Genomic DNA, 18,403 nt, shown 5'->3' with positions numbered 1-18,403 from the left:
ATTTAGGAGAACTTTCCAAGTTGCGTATTAAAAAAATATCTTATGTGAAGAATGGACTGGAAGCAAACAGGGATCGATAAATATATACACTCATCAGGACCTAGAAGCAATAGAGCAAGCAAGTTCTGTATTAGGATGCTGATGGAGGGGAGAGGACAGATTCAAAAGACATTCAGGACATAAAACGAAGGGGACTTAGTGACGTGTGACATGGAGGAAAGCAAGGTCTCAAGGAAGAAAAGTTCACTGAACATAAAAGCAAAGCCTCAAAATGAATCATTGGAATATACGGAGGCCGATTTCTCAAATGAGACCGGTTAGAAAGCAACAAGATGCCCTTGGCCATTCCTGGGAACAGCACACAATTTTTTGGTGAAAAGTTTGGTTGTAGTGGTGGGTTTTTTCATCCAACCTTTGCTCTTCTTACTCCTCTTTTCTGTGCAAAAATAGCACAGCTTGAGGACTGCGGGGGACCCCATTTTGGTAAGTAAGGGGTGTCCCCAACACTGACAAGCCCATCTTAAAGGGCAGTCCCTCTCTATTTCACCCGGGGAACCATGGCCAGCGCCTCGCTTTTACAAGGATGGGGAGAAATAAAAAAACACCAGGCTGTCTACGTCACCTTCTGTGAGCGGAGCAGCGAAAGCGTCACAGCCTCCCGGGAAGAGGCGGGCGGGCCACGCGCGGCGGCGGCAACGCTCAGGCAGGTACCGAGGCGCAGAAGCTGCGGGCGGGACGGACCCGCACCGGGCCGAGGCTGCTTACCTTTCGGGGGCGTGGCCTCCACCCTTTTCCTCTTGCCGGAGGGCCGTCCGGAGAAGACGCGTCTCTGGCCCCAGTGCTGGCGGGCATGATGCCGTTGGCTCCTCTGCGCCCCAAGATGCCGCCCACGCAACGCCAAGAGCGACAGAGCCGCCGGGCCGGCGCCCTCGTTGAGAACTGGATTTCCCTCGGGAAGACTTCGCGCAGCAGCCCCTCGCCTCCTGCTGCTGCGCATGCGGCACGGCTCGCGGTGCTGTCGTCCCCTCGCCGGCCGACGGGATCCCGGAGGCCACAGCGCCCTCCTCAGCCGGCGGTCGGTAGCGCAGGTCGATGAGCCTGCAAACCCCTCAGGATCCAAAGGGCACACACGTTAACGGATGGAATCAAAGCGAAATCCCACCCCTCCGTTTCCTTGCGCGGTTCTTCGGGCAGTTTTCAAGAGCCTACACTCTCTTTTGCTGTGCATATGTTTTTTTCCTTTTAAGCTTGTAAATTGGTTTTTTTTTTGGCTTCTTTTTGTGTCATCGATTGTATATGTATTTAAATATAAAAGTACCTACTTGCACATATATGGGTGTCCTCTATTTTATATAAAAGCACTACGCTAGATGCATATATTCTTCAATCTATCCTACATGCTGATTTTCCTGGTCAATTTATGCAAACAGCCTTTCTATTATTTCTAATGGCTGCAAAGTACTCCACTGACTATTATAAGTACCACCATTTATATAATCTGCCCAATACTGATTAACTTTCGGTTGTTTTCAATTTTCTGTCCCCCTTAAAGACAGGCTGCAATGTGAACATCCCTACACGTGTATACAATTATAACTAAATTCCTAGTACAATAGCTGGAATGTAGGATATGCAAACTTAAAATTTTACGAGATACTGCCTAACTACTCTCCAAAAATATTGTATCAACTTACCTTCCCACTCCTACCAAAACCTCTTTTGGGTTCCTGTCATGTGCCAGGTGTCACGATAGAGGTGGAAAAGTACATATTTACATTTTAGAAAATATCAAGAAACAACAGAACGGTGAGAGTGAAGCTTGAGTCTGAAATCTGCACACAGTAGCAGGCATAAGGAACTGTACTTGTTAGAAAATATTCTGAATTCTGCCACAGCGGGACACACAGTACGCCTGAAGGCAGAGTAGAGTACTAAATGCCAGCTTAAACTATAGGAAATTATAATACTGAATTTTTTTTCTAATTTCTGAGAGCCCCTTACATACACCATTACTGTTCTTTGCAACCATTTAGAGCTGGGAAAACAGAGAAGTCAGGGTTATTGAATGAATCAATGAATCAATGGGTAAAAAGACCACTAGCTTTAACATTGCTGGGACAGTCATATTCTGACCAAGTTTAAATCCACAAGCATTTACAATTTTAATTATAATAATTAAAAGGGGTCAACGTAAGTAAATTACTTTTTGGAAAAGGAAGAGACATAAATTAGCCTAGCATGGTTTGTAAAGTTACAATCAGGCAATTCAAATTTGGTGCTAAATACTCTTTCAGAATTCATGAAAAAATACTCTTTTAGAATAAAATCATAAAATATTAGAATTCATGAAAAAGATAACCAATAGGCATGTAGAGCCAAAAAGAACAAATGGTACAAGTATCTACAGACATGACAATATACAAACTGTGACATAAATCTATCAGACACCAGAAAAACTGTATTGATCCTGCACTTGCAGTTTGCTAAAAGACAAAGCTTGAAGTAGAAACAAACTCAGTTACAGCTGACACAAGAAAATCCAGACTGAGGCATAACAGGGTTTCCAGAAAGGATGCGAACTAACAAAGATTGGGTCTTTGGATGGGACTGCATTCAACATGAGGTAAAAGAACGCCTTAATAGGTATGCAGTGGAATGGAAAATATAGGAATGAGGGATATCTGGAGCACTGAACAACCAGATAATTGACACTAACAAAATCTACTGGTATCTGGTAGGGCTCCCAGGTTCCAAACCCCAGGGGTTTAAGGGATTCCAGTCTTTAATCAAATCAAAAAGTGACAATGGAAAGAGTAAGGAAGAGCGTCAGGGGTGGATGGACTTGTTACGTTATATACCAAGACACTCCCTGTTATCTCGAAGAGTGAGGAATAGAGGAGGTGGGCCTCTGGCACAAGACAATACATAACCATAAAAATAAGTCTTTAGGTCAGGGTAGGGCTTAATGCTAAGGCAGAGGCCAGAGCAGAAGGCTGTGAAGAGGCGGGCTCAACAAGAACGTGGGAATGCTGCCAAATACACCTTTATGGGGAAAGTACAGTTTATAATTGAGAGGGAAAAGGAAATGGAAATTGCTGACTACTATGGCTACATAATGTCAGAGCTCATAGGAGTGTTGGTGCCACTTTGGTTACCAGCTGTAGATAGATAGATATGTTTCCACACATACATAAATATAAGTATCCATACGTAGATAGATATATATAAGATTCCACACGTAGTTAGATATGTTTCCACATGTACATAGATAAAGTTTCTCTATTTATTCGGATATATTTTAATAAATGTAATAGAATTAATAGATGAGTAACAAAGAAGCCTTTTGAGTTTTGATATGCTTTCAACTGTGGTTTCTCTTTGGTGGGAGTGGGGATGAAAGCCTGTATGAGAAAGACAGACCTGCAAGGTGGAAGGCACATCAGGGAAAGGGGATAAGAACTGGGGAGGGAGGAAGGAACTCGGCCCAGGGTCAGGAAAGCCAAAGCGGGGAGAGCCGGCGTGCAGGAAATGGCAGAAGTAAGAAGCACATCGGGGCTAAGAATCAGAGTTAACCTTTGAATAGTTGAAGATGTCAGGAGATGTGTCTAGGTTGACCAGGAGAAATGTAAAAAGTCTCTCATGAGGGCTGACATCATGTCTCATGACCGCCAGGTAAGTATTGTAGAAAACAAGGGATTCAGGACACAACTCCAAAACTTTGGGCTGCCTAATCCATGTATGATTATGGCCGGGAGAGGTGAGTACAAATCATAGGGGAATCTGCCAGATGAATGGCAGGGGCTCAGAGCTATCCTGGGGGCAGCTGATAACAGGGGCTGAGCCCAGCGAACTGCTGCAGCAGGAGGCCCACCCAGAGCAGAGCCTGGGATTTAATCTCCATTTACTCAACACCTGCACACCAGGTCCGAGAGCACACTACTGTCTGTGTCACTGTGTCACTTCACTAGTGAGGTTCAGCCATGGACTGAGGTCACATTGCATGGGGAGTGCAAGGCCTCAATTTGAGGCCTATATGCCTCCGAAGTCCTTGGTGTTTCACATGCCCTTAGGCAGCCAACCTGGCTTTCAGAGCAGGGCACCTGGAGCTTCACGGTAGACCAGATGAAAGTTTGGGATGGGCGTAAATGTTGACTTGACAGGAACAGTCCTCCTCTCAACCCTGGCACATGCAGTCTGCTCTAAACATCACTAACCACCTAAGCTCACAAGAAATATCTCCCTGGAAGCATCCACTTCTTCCAGGTGTGAGCGATGGGAGTGTGTGTGTGCTGGGTTGCCCTGCCACCCACTGGAGGCCCAAAGCTCAGGATGGTCCAGAGGCGGCTACTTAGGGAGGGTGCGGGACTAGACAGGAAAGGGAATGGAGTGGGGAGAGGGGGAGAGGAGAACAGCAGGTAATCACCCTGGGAAAATCGGTAATTTACATTATAAAAGTTATTGAGATATAATTCACATACCATAAAATTCACCTCTAGAGACTTTAGTAAAATCAGTGACACTCAGCACATTACAAGCTTGTGCAACCGTCATCATTACCTAACCCATAGCATTTTCATCATTCCCCAAAGAACCCCTCTTACACATTAGCAGGCACTCCTCATTCCCTCCTCTCTGCACACCCTGGCAGTCTCTACTCTGTTTTCTCTGTGTGGATTTGCTTGTACGGACATTTCATATATATGAAGCAATACAGTATGTGACTTTTGTGTCTGGCTTCTTTCATTAGCCTCATGTTTTCAAAATTCATCCATGTTGTACCATATGTCAGTTGTTCGTTCCTTTTTATGACTCTATAATACCCTATTGTGTGGCTCTACCATATTTGTTTATCCATTCATCTGCCGATGGACATTTGGGTTGTCTCCACTAGTAAAATACATTTATTGAGAGTTTATGCTGTGTCAGGCAACACCAGGCTAAGTTATTCACCCCATTTCACAGATAAGGAGATAAGCCTGGAGAGCGTGGAGGATTTGCCCAAGTTTGAACTGGTAATGGAAGGAGCTGGGGTTTGAACTCAGGCATCAGACTTGAGAGGTAGTAGATTCGTGTGATAGAATATTAGAAAGTTACAAAAGGGAATCAATGGAAAGTCACCCTTTTCCCCAAGTTCCCCAGCGACCCATTTCCCTGCTTCCTTAGAGAGACATCGACTTTTGCCACACTGCGGATCCTTCCTGTGAAACTATATTTATAACCTAACATGTGTGTATCACAACTTACTGACTGACTTACAGTCCCACTGATTTGAAATATCACTTTATGGTATACTAAATTCTTGCATGTATTTGCATTACTCTTTTCAGAATTGTCCTTTTTTTGCCAATCCTTTTAGATTGCCATTTCCCTAAAACCTTTTTATCATCTTTTTTATTTTTAAACATTTCCTTCCTTTCTTGTTTGTTTCTCTCAGGTATTATCCATTATGTTCATTCATTCTTGCATTATTTTTAATTTAGCCTTCAATTCTGAAAATTTTTTAAATGTTTCAATTCAGTCCTGAGTTCTATCATCTTGTCTAATTCTGATTTATCTTCTTCATTTTTTTTTATTATGGCGAAATCTACATAACACAAAATTTAGCATTTTAACCATTTTAAAGTGTACAATAGTGGCATTAAGTACTGTCACAAGATTGTGGAACCATCACCACTGTGCAAATTTAAAATAATTATGTCAAAAGATGGAGCAGGACTGCAGAAGGATGGGAGGCAGCAGCAGTTTTTGGATCGCTCCAAACCCTCTCATGGAAATAGGGCAAGAATACCAAACATTCCTGGGTAGCAGTTATTGTTTCCAGAACTACTTTATCATCGCAAACAGAAACTCTGTGCCCATTAAATTTAAAAAAAAATTTTTTTAAGTAAGAAAACATGGTGGCTTGCTTTCTGAGGTTTCCTGGCTCTGCTCTCCTCCCCAGCTCTCATCAAGACATTTCCCTTTGTGTCAGGTGTTCCTCCGAGAAGCTACTCCTCTGTGTGGGCCACAGCCTGGAAAGGAGCTCTGGCCGCTCAGGTTCGAGATGTAGAGGGGCTGGACTACTCCAGCTCTGCGGACTCTGTCCTGGGTCCCTTGGACTTAACTCACTCTGCCGTTGGGGAAACCTCCCCTAGTCTCTGCTGCTCTTCTCACATTGGCCCACAGAGCTTCCCAGTGACCACCTGCTGGCTCTTTGTAGGCCTCCTGCCCTCGTGCCCATCCTCCCGTCTGCCACTTCTTCTGGAGCAGACACCGAGGCTCCAGGTAGGTCTGTGGCTGGTGGTGGTGGTCAGCCCCACCCTCATGTTTGGGATTCCTGGTTTCATGGTAAGTGCTGCCCATGGGTGTTGGGTTTTGGTGGATCTATTTCCATGGGATGGTTTGGGGAGATTCAAAACCTATGCCCCTGATTCCATCTTTCCGGAATTCTACTCCATCATTTGACATACTTATTTCACACTGGAGGCCCTGTGATTTTCAGTCCCCCAAAGCAGAGCTCCTCGTGCCCTCTCCTGTTAGGACTCTGGGTCAGATGAGGCTTTCTGAGTCTCCTCTGTCTTACATGGCACCTCATGTCTGCATTTGCTCAGTCCATGTTTTGAAGAAGTCGAAACACAACAACATAACTAGCTCAAGAGTGGAGGGACATCTGGCCACCACAAGGACTGGAATAAACCTCTGGGGAGTCTGGAAAAGACTGTGTCTTTGCCCTCCCTCTTTTCTGTCTCCTTGTATCTACTTTCCTAAACATGTACAATATGGAATCTCCAATCTGTCCTCCTCCCCAGCAAAAAGCCTGGTCCGTGTTCAGTTTCTTCATGTCAGTTCATGGTAATCCTTTCCTTAAATCGCTCAGGCCACAAACATTTAAAGTCCTTTGAGTCCTCTCTCTCCCTCCCAACCAGACATCCAGAACATCAGCAAATTCCATCTGCCTGACCTTCCAATTATTCCCACAACTTTCCCACGTCCAATCACTTTGCTCCCCATCCTCTCTAGTTCACGCCCCCATCATTTTCTACCTGAACTACTGGGAGAGCCTCCTACCTCAGAGGTTCCCCAACTTTCTAGAGTCACAGAGACTTTGGTGTCTCACCTCTAGGCTAAAAGAAATACTTTATAATTCCATTTATTAAGTAGTTAGCTGCCAACAAGCTAACAAGTATTTATTCTTGTAGTAGGCTGGGTAATGGCCACCCAAAGAGATCAGGTCCTAATCTCTGAAATCTGTAATATCACTACCTTATTTAGAAAAGGGGTTTTTGCATCTGGATTAAATTAAGGATTTTGAGATGGGGAAGCTGTCCTGGATTATTAGGACGACCCCTAAATGCAAACATGTGTCCTTATGAAATGGAGGTGGAAGTAAATCTGATACAGACAGAAGAGGAGAAGGCAGTGTGGTTGTGTAGGCAAAGACTGGAGTGTTGCAGTCACCGGACAAGCAATGCCAGCAGCCACCAGAACCTGGAAGAGGCAAAGAATGAACTCTCCCCCAAGAGCCTGCGGAGGGAGTGCAGCCCTGACCCTGAGGACCCCTTAATTTTGTCCCACTGATACTGATTTCCAACTTCCGGCCTCCAGAACGGTACAGAGTAATTTCTGCTTTTTTAAGTCACTGAGGTGTGGAGATTTATTAGAGCAGCCACAGGAAACATGCTCCAATAACACAGTACATTATAACAACAACTAAGTAGACACTTGAGAAATAATAATATAAAAGAAAAAATATTTTTATTTCACTCAACCTAAATTACCTTGCTAATGGAAAGTGTGTGACTGCTGGGCACTGTACAACTTTCCAAACTTTAGAATTAAATTGAACTGTCAGCTTCATTTCCTGCTCCACATTGATTTTCAAACAGTACTTGCTTTCTGTTACAGCTACTGCCAAAAACACACTTCACAAAAATACAACGGCACTGAAAGGACAATAGCATAATTTTATGTTCAGTCTGTAAACTACTGAACCAGCTAGAACTCCCGTGGTATCTGACAGATGGTAAGTATTGCTGTGAACCCTTCAAGATTTTGAAGTATCTTGTGGTATTCACCCTGGTGAATTTGCTGGGGTGTCCTGGGGGCCTCCCCAATGTGTACCCTGTGAACTACAGTCCTAACTGGCTTCCCTGTTCCCACCCTTGCCTCTCTAAAATTTGTCATATAGCGACCATAGGGATCCTTTCAAAACGTGAGACAGATTCTGTTCTGCTTAAACCCTTCCATGGTTCCTCATTTTTCTGGGTCAAAGCCAACGTCCCTACAATGGCCTAAAAGGTCAACATTTTCTTCCTTCAGGTGGCTATAAGCCCTCATCCAGGAGGGCTTTGAAACAACAAGAACAGAGTTTTTCTTGCTCACTATTACAAACCTAGTGCCTGACACAGATCCACAAACATGTTAGGTACTCAATAAATATTTGCTCTGTTAATGAAGCTCCAACTGCTTTATAGAGAAGACTTGGTCCCAAGAGCATAAGGCCAGGGTTTTTCATTGTTCATCTCAATTATCACCGTAACTGACTACCCATCCTTGTAATTCATTTTGGTGACAGTGAGGCAACACTTATTTTAACATCATTTGAACATCCGGCAAACTTTTTCGAGTGTCATCTGGGACCCAGGAGTTCCAGGCACGGGGGCTAGATCTGTGGGCAAGTCAGAAGTAGTTCCTGTCTTCCTGGAGATTACATTCTTGGGGGAATGAGATACAGGGAACAATCCAGACCACAGCTGACTGTGGTAAGAACAATGAAAAGAGCTAAAACAGAACCAGGTGACAGAGGCTGACTGGGTGGCTACTTAGAGTGGGTGGTCGGAGAAGTTATCTTTGAGAAGAGACATGTAAGCAAGACATGAATGACCAGATGGAGCCAGCCAGGTGAAGATCAGGGTAAGGGCATCCCAGGGAAAGGAAAAAACTGTGGAAAGGTCTTGAGTGGAGCAGCAGATGTTCAGACAGTGTGGCTAGAGAGGAGCAAGCAGGAGGAGAGGTGGTTTAAGATCACAGAGACAACAGGGACTGAGTCACACTGGAAGCCAGGGTGAGGACTTTTGAATTTTTAATTCCAAGTGCCATGGGAAGCAACTGGGGCTTGTAAACATTACCATTTTACACCCTCCAGTCAATTCTATTAGAGCAATAGAACCTATTTTTGTTCAAAAAAATATATGAGCTGTTGTAAGAATGCATTAAGAATGGATGTCGTTCCTGTACTTTGATTGCCTCTCCAGATGTGTCACTCATCACAGGGGTAATAGTGGGCAAGAAACATCCACCTTGAGTCATTCCTGTTTTTTGCTTTCCCAGAAATCTCATCTGGGCTTATTTGCTATACCCAGATATGATATATCAAGGTGATAATTTTGTTTCCTAGGAGTCCCTTGCTGCTCTCCAGGAATGATCAGGTAGGATTAAGCACTCAGGAGCGCGGGAGTAACACTGAAGTATGCCAGAGGTCATATGGAGACTGTTATGTTCAGGGAAAGTGTTCATAGCTAGGTCTGGGCACCAAAAGGAAGGAGAACCTCCATTCCTAGCCTGGCCATTGCCTATCAGGTGAGCTGCTGAAGCCTATTTGCTGAGCATGTTTAGCCTTAATTTCCTGGTTGCATGTACAAAATTGTCCCGTTTTCAACTTTCTAATTAATCAGGAAGTGAAGAATGTCAGATGGTCACCTAGGCCAGGGTGTTCTGGCTTGTTTCTGGTCCCTATAAAGCCAAGACTGCTGATCACTTTTCCAAGAGACCAAAAACTCTGTTCAGTATTTACAAAGTTCCTCCCTAAAAGGACCGGCTCCTGCTTCCTGTACCTTCTTCATCATTATCTTGAGAACTGCCAGCACCTGGGTCTATATGTTTTCCACTCATAGCATTGTAAAGCCTTCTTATCACAGTCTTAACATCTAGCATGTTTGCACACTGTTAACTTGTTAAGTTTAACATGATTTAAAAAAGAGCTAGTTTTTGGAGACAGTATGCAATGGAAGCAGATGCCCCTGTTCCCCACACAACCAGCTCTGCTTTTGCCTGTATTTCCGCAATAAAAGTTTCTACCTGCTGGATTTTTTCACTGCTACCTGAAAAGCTAATGACACAGAATCAGTTCAGGGAGATCCAAGAAAAATATACACAGCAGGGAGTGGGAGAAAGTAGAGATCTGAACTCTGGCCCGAGGGAGGAGAACACCCGTGCAGGGGGTTTAAGCTGAACAGTGCAGGACAGGCCATGTCACCACATTAACAAACACACAGAGAGGCTTCCAAAACTTGGGTTGAAAAGTATCCCCAGAGAGTTTAACTTTTAAACCAAAGTATAAACTTTCAGAGTGGTTATATACAAAGTCTCCTGAGACAGAATGATTAGCAGTCTTGAAGGACCATTTTGGAAAGAAGCTGTGCACAAATTCTTGCATACACACGTCCACACGGAGAAAGTGCCACTATTTGAATTTGCTGTAAATAACCGTCTAAGAGGCAGGGATTCTGTCAAACAGATCTTTGCGTGCCCCTTTTTCTCTCAGTGCACCTTAATGAAAAAACACTCATTTTCACTTTTTTATTAGTGTTCAGATATGAAAAATTTAGTCTTAAATTCTCTTATAGGCAATAAAGGGTTTGCTGAATGCCTCAGGCCACCAAGTTTGTGTAGAGAGTAACACAAACAAGCGGAAATTTTCATTAGTTTTCCTTCGCCCGATTTAGAAACCCTGGGTAGTTGAGACAGGACTCGGGTCAGCAACCCCTCCTTGAACCCTGGATTTGTGTGAGTGTGGCAGAGAGGCTATCTAGCAGGAACCCCTACCCCAATCAAAATTATTTTAAAACGTAAAGTTTAACGGCTCGAGTATCAGTCCGTTTAACTGCTCGGTTCCCCCGCTATCGCCTCGAACTAAACGGACCCAAACGGCCGCCAGCACGCTCGCTCCACAGAGGTGGGACTTTACTCAGGCGGCGGATCTACCCTCTGGGTCCTAAATTCTCACGATTGCAGGCGAAAGTCCGCAAGCAGGGGCGGGGCGGGGCGGGCGCCGGATGTGACGTTCCCGGAAGCTCACAGTGTCGTCCGCCGGGACTGGTGGGAAGTGTCCCGGTATTCGGTGGGGGCGGGCGCCGAGTGTGGATCTAGTGTGGAGGCGAGCGGCCGCCGTGAGTGTGGGCCTGCAGCCTTCGCCTGCCGCGCGCCCCGTGCCCGGGCCGCCGTGCGCGAAGCTCCTCGCGGCTCCCGTCCCCAGCTGGGTCCAGCGCGTCCCCGCCTGCCGCGCCCGACAGTTCCGAAAACCTTGAAAATTTTTGCCCTGGAAAGCAAACTCCCTGACTGCTTTCGAAAAGGGAGCCTCAAGCAGTTGTCAGGCGGCCCCTCTCGACAGTATACGCCCCCTCCGGTGCCCACCTACCCGGTTCAGGCCTTTAGGTCACCTTTCTCCCGTATCTGCGGACGCTGCATCTCCTCTTAGGGATGTTGCCCAGCCCTGTAGTACCAGGCACCGCCCTGGCCTCATTGGGGAATTCCATCCTCCTCCCAAAATATTCTCTCCCGAGAGGTAGTGACCACCCTCTGCTTTAGTTTGCTTTGATGGGTTCTGGGCTGTTTACTAAATTAGGCATCTTGGGGACGTTTTAGATTTGCTAGCGGCTTTCTGAGCCCCTAAAAAGGCTTGGTGGGAGAAGGGATGACTCTGTGTCTGTCCCTCGTCGTCTCTACAGCTTTTTGTACTATTGGTGGGTGTTTTAGAGAGCGAGTTTGGTGCAAGAAGCGTGGTCTAGGGAAAGAACTGGCCGAGGGAAGACTATCTCTGAGGGACGGTGAGAGTGGAACGCAGAGAAACTGGATAGACTAGTGATTGGTGAGGATTTCTGGGCAGATCAGAATCCTGACTGAAGTAGATCTCTTTTGGGAAGAAGGAAGGCTTAAGACTGAAAAGATAAAATGAGGCCTGTTGAACTAGGGCCTTGAATTCCAAGGTGAATTCAATAGCTTGTATATTTTTGAGCAGGCGAAATACTAGGGTGTGCTGTATTTCGATGTGTATCAGATAACCAGATTCTTTTTAGAAATGGTGTAGAGTTATATCGGATTAGAAGTTGGAATGTGATTCTAAGCAAGAATATGTAGAAAGATTGTAGAATTACTGCAGCTTGAGACACAGGGAGGGAAACCCCCGGGTTTTTTGTTGGTTTGCCTTTGGCATTGCAAGTTACTTTTGTGCCCTTTTGTTATTCAAAGAGTGCTCAGTGAAGATAGATTTGAATAAATTGTTTTCAAGATCTAAATTCCTTGCCCTGATATGAATATAATGTTATAGATTGACTGGAATAGTGTGGTTTAGTGAGCAGAGTTAGAATTCTGAGCATTCATTCCCAGACCAGTTCCTTTAACTTGTGCTCAAATATGAAAAAAGTACACCATAGAAAAATGTCAGTTGCCCTCACGTTAAATACCAGTGATCAAATACCAGTCATCAGTTAGCAATTACGATGAAAGTTCATTGAGTATACTCTGCCATGGAGTGGATTGAAGTGGGTATCCGAGAAGAGAAATCATGCAAAATGTTAAGATACTGTCCTTCCTTTTATGGTGCTGATGGCAGGGCCATCTAATGGTAGGGAATGATAAGCATGCAAAGTAGATGTAAATTTTATTCCTTGTACCCCCTACTTGTGGCACAGGGATTGTGAGTTTTTGAGTGCCTGATCACCATCATTGTGATCAGGGCTGCTGTGAGGGTCTCAGCCTTTTCATAGGAAAGAGACCTCATTTGATACGAGCTGTATGATAGGGCATTTTTCTCTTAATTTCTTTGTCATGTAGAGGTTTGTGGGATGAACACACTGTGTGCTAGGCTGTGCTGGCCAATGGGGCCATGGTTGATGCCGCCTGTTTTTTTTCTTTTCTGCTCAGAACTTGGTCCTGATGTTTGATCATGGAGATGTGAGTCTTCCACCCGAAGTGTGGGTGAGGGCTCTCTCCCAGATGGGCAGCACGGTGCAGTAAATGAAGACATTCTACCCCATTGGTATGTCTGCTCTGGAATAGATATGATCAGAATGGCCTCCATTTACTGTGAAGATGGCAACACTGAACATGCCTTCATCCTTTATAACAAGCACATCACGTAAGACACCTCCAGTTTCCTTTTCCTTTTCCTTTTCCGGTGACTGATGCCTCACTCATTCTGCTCTTGCGCTCCTTTATTCTGCTCAGAATTGCTAAAACTGGGGAACTTGACACCATCATTAGCATTAATTATTTTTACTGGCAACTCCTACATACTGGCTGTCCTTGACATTCAAACACATAAGTACCAAAAGTATTATTATCATGACTCAGTAATTTCATGAGTAAGAGGCCTAGCTCTTTGACCTGTGCCCACGTAGCCCAGCTGTTAGGCAAGAGAGTTGGTGGTTAAATTATACAGGTCTTGTTTTGATTAATATTTTTCTCTCTTAAGGTAGCCTGTCATAGGATTATTATTAAGATTACCAGAGCCAAGATTCCTTACCTCTGCTTATTTTATAGCAAATTGAGTGATTCAGGAAAAAGTTTTTTTTTCTTAACCTTTATCGTAATCATGCAAATCATCAAATAAGTATTGACTACCTACAGTCAACTACTCTTCAATAAAAAGTAATTATTAAAAAAATAATAAAAATAATAATAATAAAAGAAAACCATTGAAAGTTGTTAAGCAGAAAATGACAGGTCCAATTTACATATTTAAAAAACTACTCTGATCACTATTTGAATAATAGATTGGAAGAGGACAAGAATGGACAGGAAACCTATTAGAGATATGCAGTATTGTGGAAAGCAGTGGAGAGAAGTGGACAGAGTTATGTTTGTTGAGGGATTCATGGCAGGAACAAGAAGGTATTGGAAATGGAAATGACAAGAATAACCTCCAGATTTCAGTTTGGGTTTGAATTATGTACCATTTACAGAGATTTGAAAGAGTGCGAGAGGTACATTTAGAGGAGGCTTGAATACAGTTCAGTTAGGGACATTTATAATTTTTTTTTTTTTAGATAATTATTTTTTATTGAAGGGTAGTTGACGCACAGTATTACATTACATTAGTTTCAAGTGTACAACACAGTGATAAAGCATTTATATACATAATTCTAGGTTCCAGCTATCACCCTACCAAGCTGTTACAATATCTTGACTATATTCCTTATGCTATACATTACATCCCGGTTACTTATTTATTTTACCATTGGAAGTCTGTCCTTTTTTTTTTTTTTTTTTGTGAGGGCATCTCTCATATTTATTGATCAAATGGTTGTTAACGACAATAAAATTCTGTATAGGGGAGTCAATGCTCAATGCACAATCATTAATCCACCCCAAGCCTAATTTTCATCAGTCTCCAATCTTCTCAGGCATAACAAACAAGTTCTTACATGGAGAACAAATTCTTACATAATGAATAAGTTACGTGGTGAACAGTACAAGGGCAGTCATCACAGAAACTTTCGGTTTTGCTCATGCATTATGAACTATAAACAGTCAGTTCAAATATGAATACTCATTTGGTTTTTATACTTGATTTATATGTGGATACCACATCTCTCTCTTTATTATTATTATTTTTAATAAAATGCTGAAGTGGTAGGTAGATACAAGATAAAGGTAGAAAACATAGTTTAGTGTTGTAAGAGAGCAAATGTAGATGATCAGGTGTGTGCCTGTAGACTATGTGTTAATCCAAGCTAGACAAGGGCAATAAAACATCCACGTATGCAGAAGATTTCTCTCAGAACGGGGGGGTGAGGTTCTAAGCCTCACCTCTGTTGATCCCCAATTTCTCACCTGATGTCCCCCCTGCGACTGTGCCTGTCTTAGGTTGTTCCTCCCTTGAGGAATCTTACCCTTCTCTGGCTAACCAGTCATCTTCCGGGGCCATACAGGGAAATGTAGAGTTGGTAAGTGAGAGGGAAGCCTTATTGTTTGAAATGGTTAGCTTTTTATTTCTTTGCATATTTATGCCCTGAGCTTCTATGCCCAGCATTTGTCTTGAGGTATCTTTACCACTGGGAAGAATTATGATACTCGGTAAATTTGATATGAGGCACGAATTCTATTTAAGGGTTGTAATTAGGAAGGAAGAAGAAAAGCTATAGAAGTAGCAGGCGGAAGAAAACATGGGAAGATTGATTATTTCTTTGACATATCTTCTTGTAGAGTAACTTCAGCATGTATAGGTTTTAAGCTACTACTTAAATTGCGCACACACATTAACATAATAGGAGTATAGTTACATAACCAAAGCATATCTGTAATTACCAGCCATCTCCAGTGAAACCAAGAAAACCAGTTAGGCACCTTAGGCATTTGTGAAAACTTATCTATGATATGGTGGATATTTTCCAACTGAACTTGAACTGTCTGAGAGAAATCAGACAAATTAAAACAACCCATTCCTGGGGAATGTTCACATCCCTTATGTTCTTTTAGCAGTAAATAGTCTGTAGTTGTAAGATTTTGGAGCGCTACAATTTGCACATCTCCTAATTCTTGGTTGAGTTCCAACAGTATAGATCCAGTCCAATTTGTTGTTTTACTGTATGCACAGGCCAGCTTAGATATCTCCTTCATTCCCATGGCAAGTCCAGGAGCTGGTGGGATGAGTGCATCTACAGCTGTAGCAGTGCGTGGATCTTTGTTGGGGTTTTTTGATGATCATCTTCTGGCATGAGTCTTCCAGAGAGTGCTGATGTTGGAAGTTCTCTTTCATATCGTATCTTAGTTCATTTTCGGGGTAGCCCAATTAGGCTTTGATCTTCTGTATAGATGCAAACAGACCCTTTGCCTACACTTTTATATGGGACATTTATAATTTAACAAGACTGTGGTATCCAAGTGGGCATATCATGTATGTAGTTGAATATGAATCCGGAACTCTAAGAAAGAATGTAGAATAACAGTATTCCCTGGAATTGGCCTCACATGGAAGTCACTGATCATCTTAGCAAGGGCAGTTAAAAGTTAGAAGTCTAGTGGAATGGCTGTTCTCTCATTAGAGGAGAGAATTGGGGCAGGGAAAGAGGTAAAGAAAAGAAAAAATTATATTTTCCACTTGAAATGTTTGGCTATAACAAGGAGCAAAGACATGCACCAATACCTGAAGGAGAATATGAAGGTTTTCTAAATATATAATACACTAAATGATGCTTTCGGAATGTTGGAAATGACCCAGTAAAGAGAGAGAGCCTGAAGTTATGACATATGACACGGAAAGGAACCACGGTCCTGAACAAAAGATGGGTTATACTTCCTTTGCCCCAGTGGAGGAACCTGCATTTAAAAGGAGGGGTGGTTCTGTTACTGTATCTGAAAAGATTGTAGGTGTACGTGGATTGGTGAAGGTTACCTACATGATGATCTCCCAGCCAGAATGTTTTTCACCCACTGTCTTTTTGGTGTAGCGCTCACTTTTACTTCATATTTCAGCCTCCTCAGAGAAGCCTTCCCTAACTACCACTTCCTATTTAAATTATTCTTCCATCACTTTTGCTTTTATCCTTAGTAGCCCTTAATGTAATATATAATTGTACAATCATTTATATTGCAGCTATGTAACCGTAAGGTTTTTTTAGTTTTAAAATAAATTTTTTATTTTCAAAGTTTTAGATTTAAAGGAAAATTGTGAAGATAGTACTAAAAGTTCTCATACACCCTACAGTTTCCCTTATTAACATATTAGTATGGTGTATTCATTATAATTAATGAACAAATATTGATAGAGTATTATGAACTAATGTCCACACTTTATTTAGATTTTTCTTTTGGTTATTATCTACTGCTGTGGGTAAAGTGAAGGTTCCTGTGGCCAGGATTCTGAACAACCGCTTTCTCTGGTAAAGCCCTTAACATATTAGTCCTAGTTATTTTAAATTCTCTGTGTGATAGTTCTAAAAGCTGTGTCATGTCTGAGTTGGTTCTGATGGTTGCTTTGCTCTTCAGAACATGTTTTTTCTTTGCCTCTTGGTATGCCTTGAAATATTTAGTTGAAAGACATTTTGTATCAGGTAGTAGGAACTGAGTGAATGGACTAGGGCTTTTAATCTGACCAGGGGTTAGGCTGTGTTTAATATTTATTGGACTTTATAGATGTTAGAGTTTTTACATTCCTCTTATGTCCCTGTTTTTTGTCTTCCTCTTAACACAGGGCTCCCCTAAGCCTTCCTCCTCAGAGTCTGGGTCCTAACACTTGTCAGCTGTAACACACTGATCCTGGAGCCCTGCTGGTGTCACGGTAAGCTGTGAGGGAGGTCCTATAATCTTATGAATGAATCTTCATTTTTTACTGAGTCTCTTTCTTTTGTCCATGACATTCAAAAATGCTTCTCCAGTGGTTTAGCTTTTCTTTTTAAACCAAACTTGGTGAGAAAAGAAGTCTAGAGGGCACTGGAATAGGAAGAAATCTCTTCTCCCACCTGGAATGACTGCTCTGAGTACAAGTTTTTTCCCAGGAGGGTAGGCTTTCTTGTGGAGAACTCTCTGGATGTATTTCACAGTGATTTGTCTTATTCCCTTTTGGATCATTCTCAGATCCTTGTGAGAATCTGGTGCATTTCCAGTTGATGGCTCCGGAGGATTCTGTTCCAGAGGAGCAAATGTCAGCTGTGACTGGATGTGCCTTTCTCTTCGGATTTCAGAGTAGTGATTTGATTCACAATTTCAGTTGCAACCTCATTTCTTGTTTGGGTCAGTTTGTTCTGCTTTTCCTTGGAAGAAGGGAAGTGATGACTTCCAAGCTCTTTTTGAATATCAGCTCGATTGTAAATAGACAAATGAGTTATTAGGAGACTTCAGTTGAGAAAAATCAACAGGCCTAAAACCATCCAGGTTGGTGTGATCATTATCCAGTGGGCATGGCATTTTCCAGGACAACCTAAGGCAGCTAGAGCTAGAATTCAGAGAAAGGGAGGTGACGGGAAGAACCACCGCTATCAAGGTGAAAGGATTGCAGGCTTGGTATCAAATGGGTGTGTGACCATCTACAAGTCAGTCAGCAATTCCGGTCTGTCTTCATCTGGTCAAATCAAAGAGGCGAGCAGCAGCCGCTTGAGCTCCCGGCGGGCGTCCCGCTTGTCCCTGCGGAGCTGCGGCTGCCTCGTCGTCGTTGATACGCTGGGCTTCCTTGTCCCCGCTCAGGCAGCGCGCCGCGATGGACTCCAGAGTCATTCTCCCACAGCGCCTCCGCTGCAGCCCCGCCGGCCCTCTGCTCACACGCGCGCGCGCGCGCGCACCCCCTCCCGCCCTCGCTACCCGGAGGCTGCGTTGGCCGCCGAGCCCCCGCCGCCCGGGCGCGCGTCCGGAAGAAGCTCGGGGAACCTCTGCGGGGCTGTGGCCAGGGCCGGGACAGCAGATGGGCCGGGGAGGCAGCGGGAGCGGACGG

At 43.6% G+C, this 18,403-nt stretch overlaps 1 protein-coding gene across 1 annotated transcript in view; it reads right to left on the bottom strand.

Annotated features, from left to right (window-relative positions):
• The window catches only part of LOC118934400 (uncharacterized), a 212,594-nt gene extending 206,289 nt beyond the window's left edge, over positions 1-6,305 (bottom strand). The window contains exons 1-2 of the mRNA XM_057492862.1: positions 6,154-6,305; positions 766-1,098 (exon numbers count right to left, since the gene is read on the bottom strand). Coding sequence (XP_057348845.1) covers positions 766-1,098; positions 6,154-6,305 — 485 coding nt within the window. The remainder of the gene's footprint in view (positions 1-765; positions 1,099-6,153) is intronic.
• Between the last annotated feature and the right edge of the window lie 12,098 nt (positions 6,306-18,403).

The sequence above is a fragment of the Manis pentadactyla genome, chromosome 15 (assembly GCF_030020395.1).
Source record: "Manis pentadactyla isolate mManPen7 chromosome 15, mManPen7.hap1, whole genome shotgun sequence".
In the NCBI taxonomy this organism is placed as follows: domain Eukaryota; kingdom Metazoa; phylum Chordata; class Mammalia; order Pholidota; family Manidae; genus Manis; species Manis pentadactyla.
The sequence above is the reverse complement of the archived record's forward strand: the minus strand, read 5'-3'. Positions and strand labels throughout refer to the sequence as shown.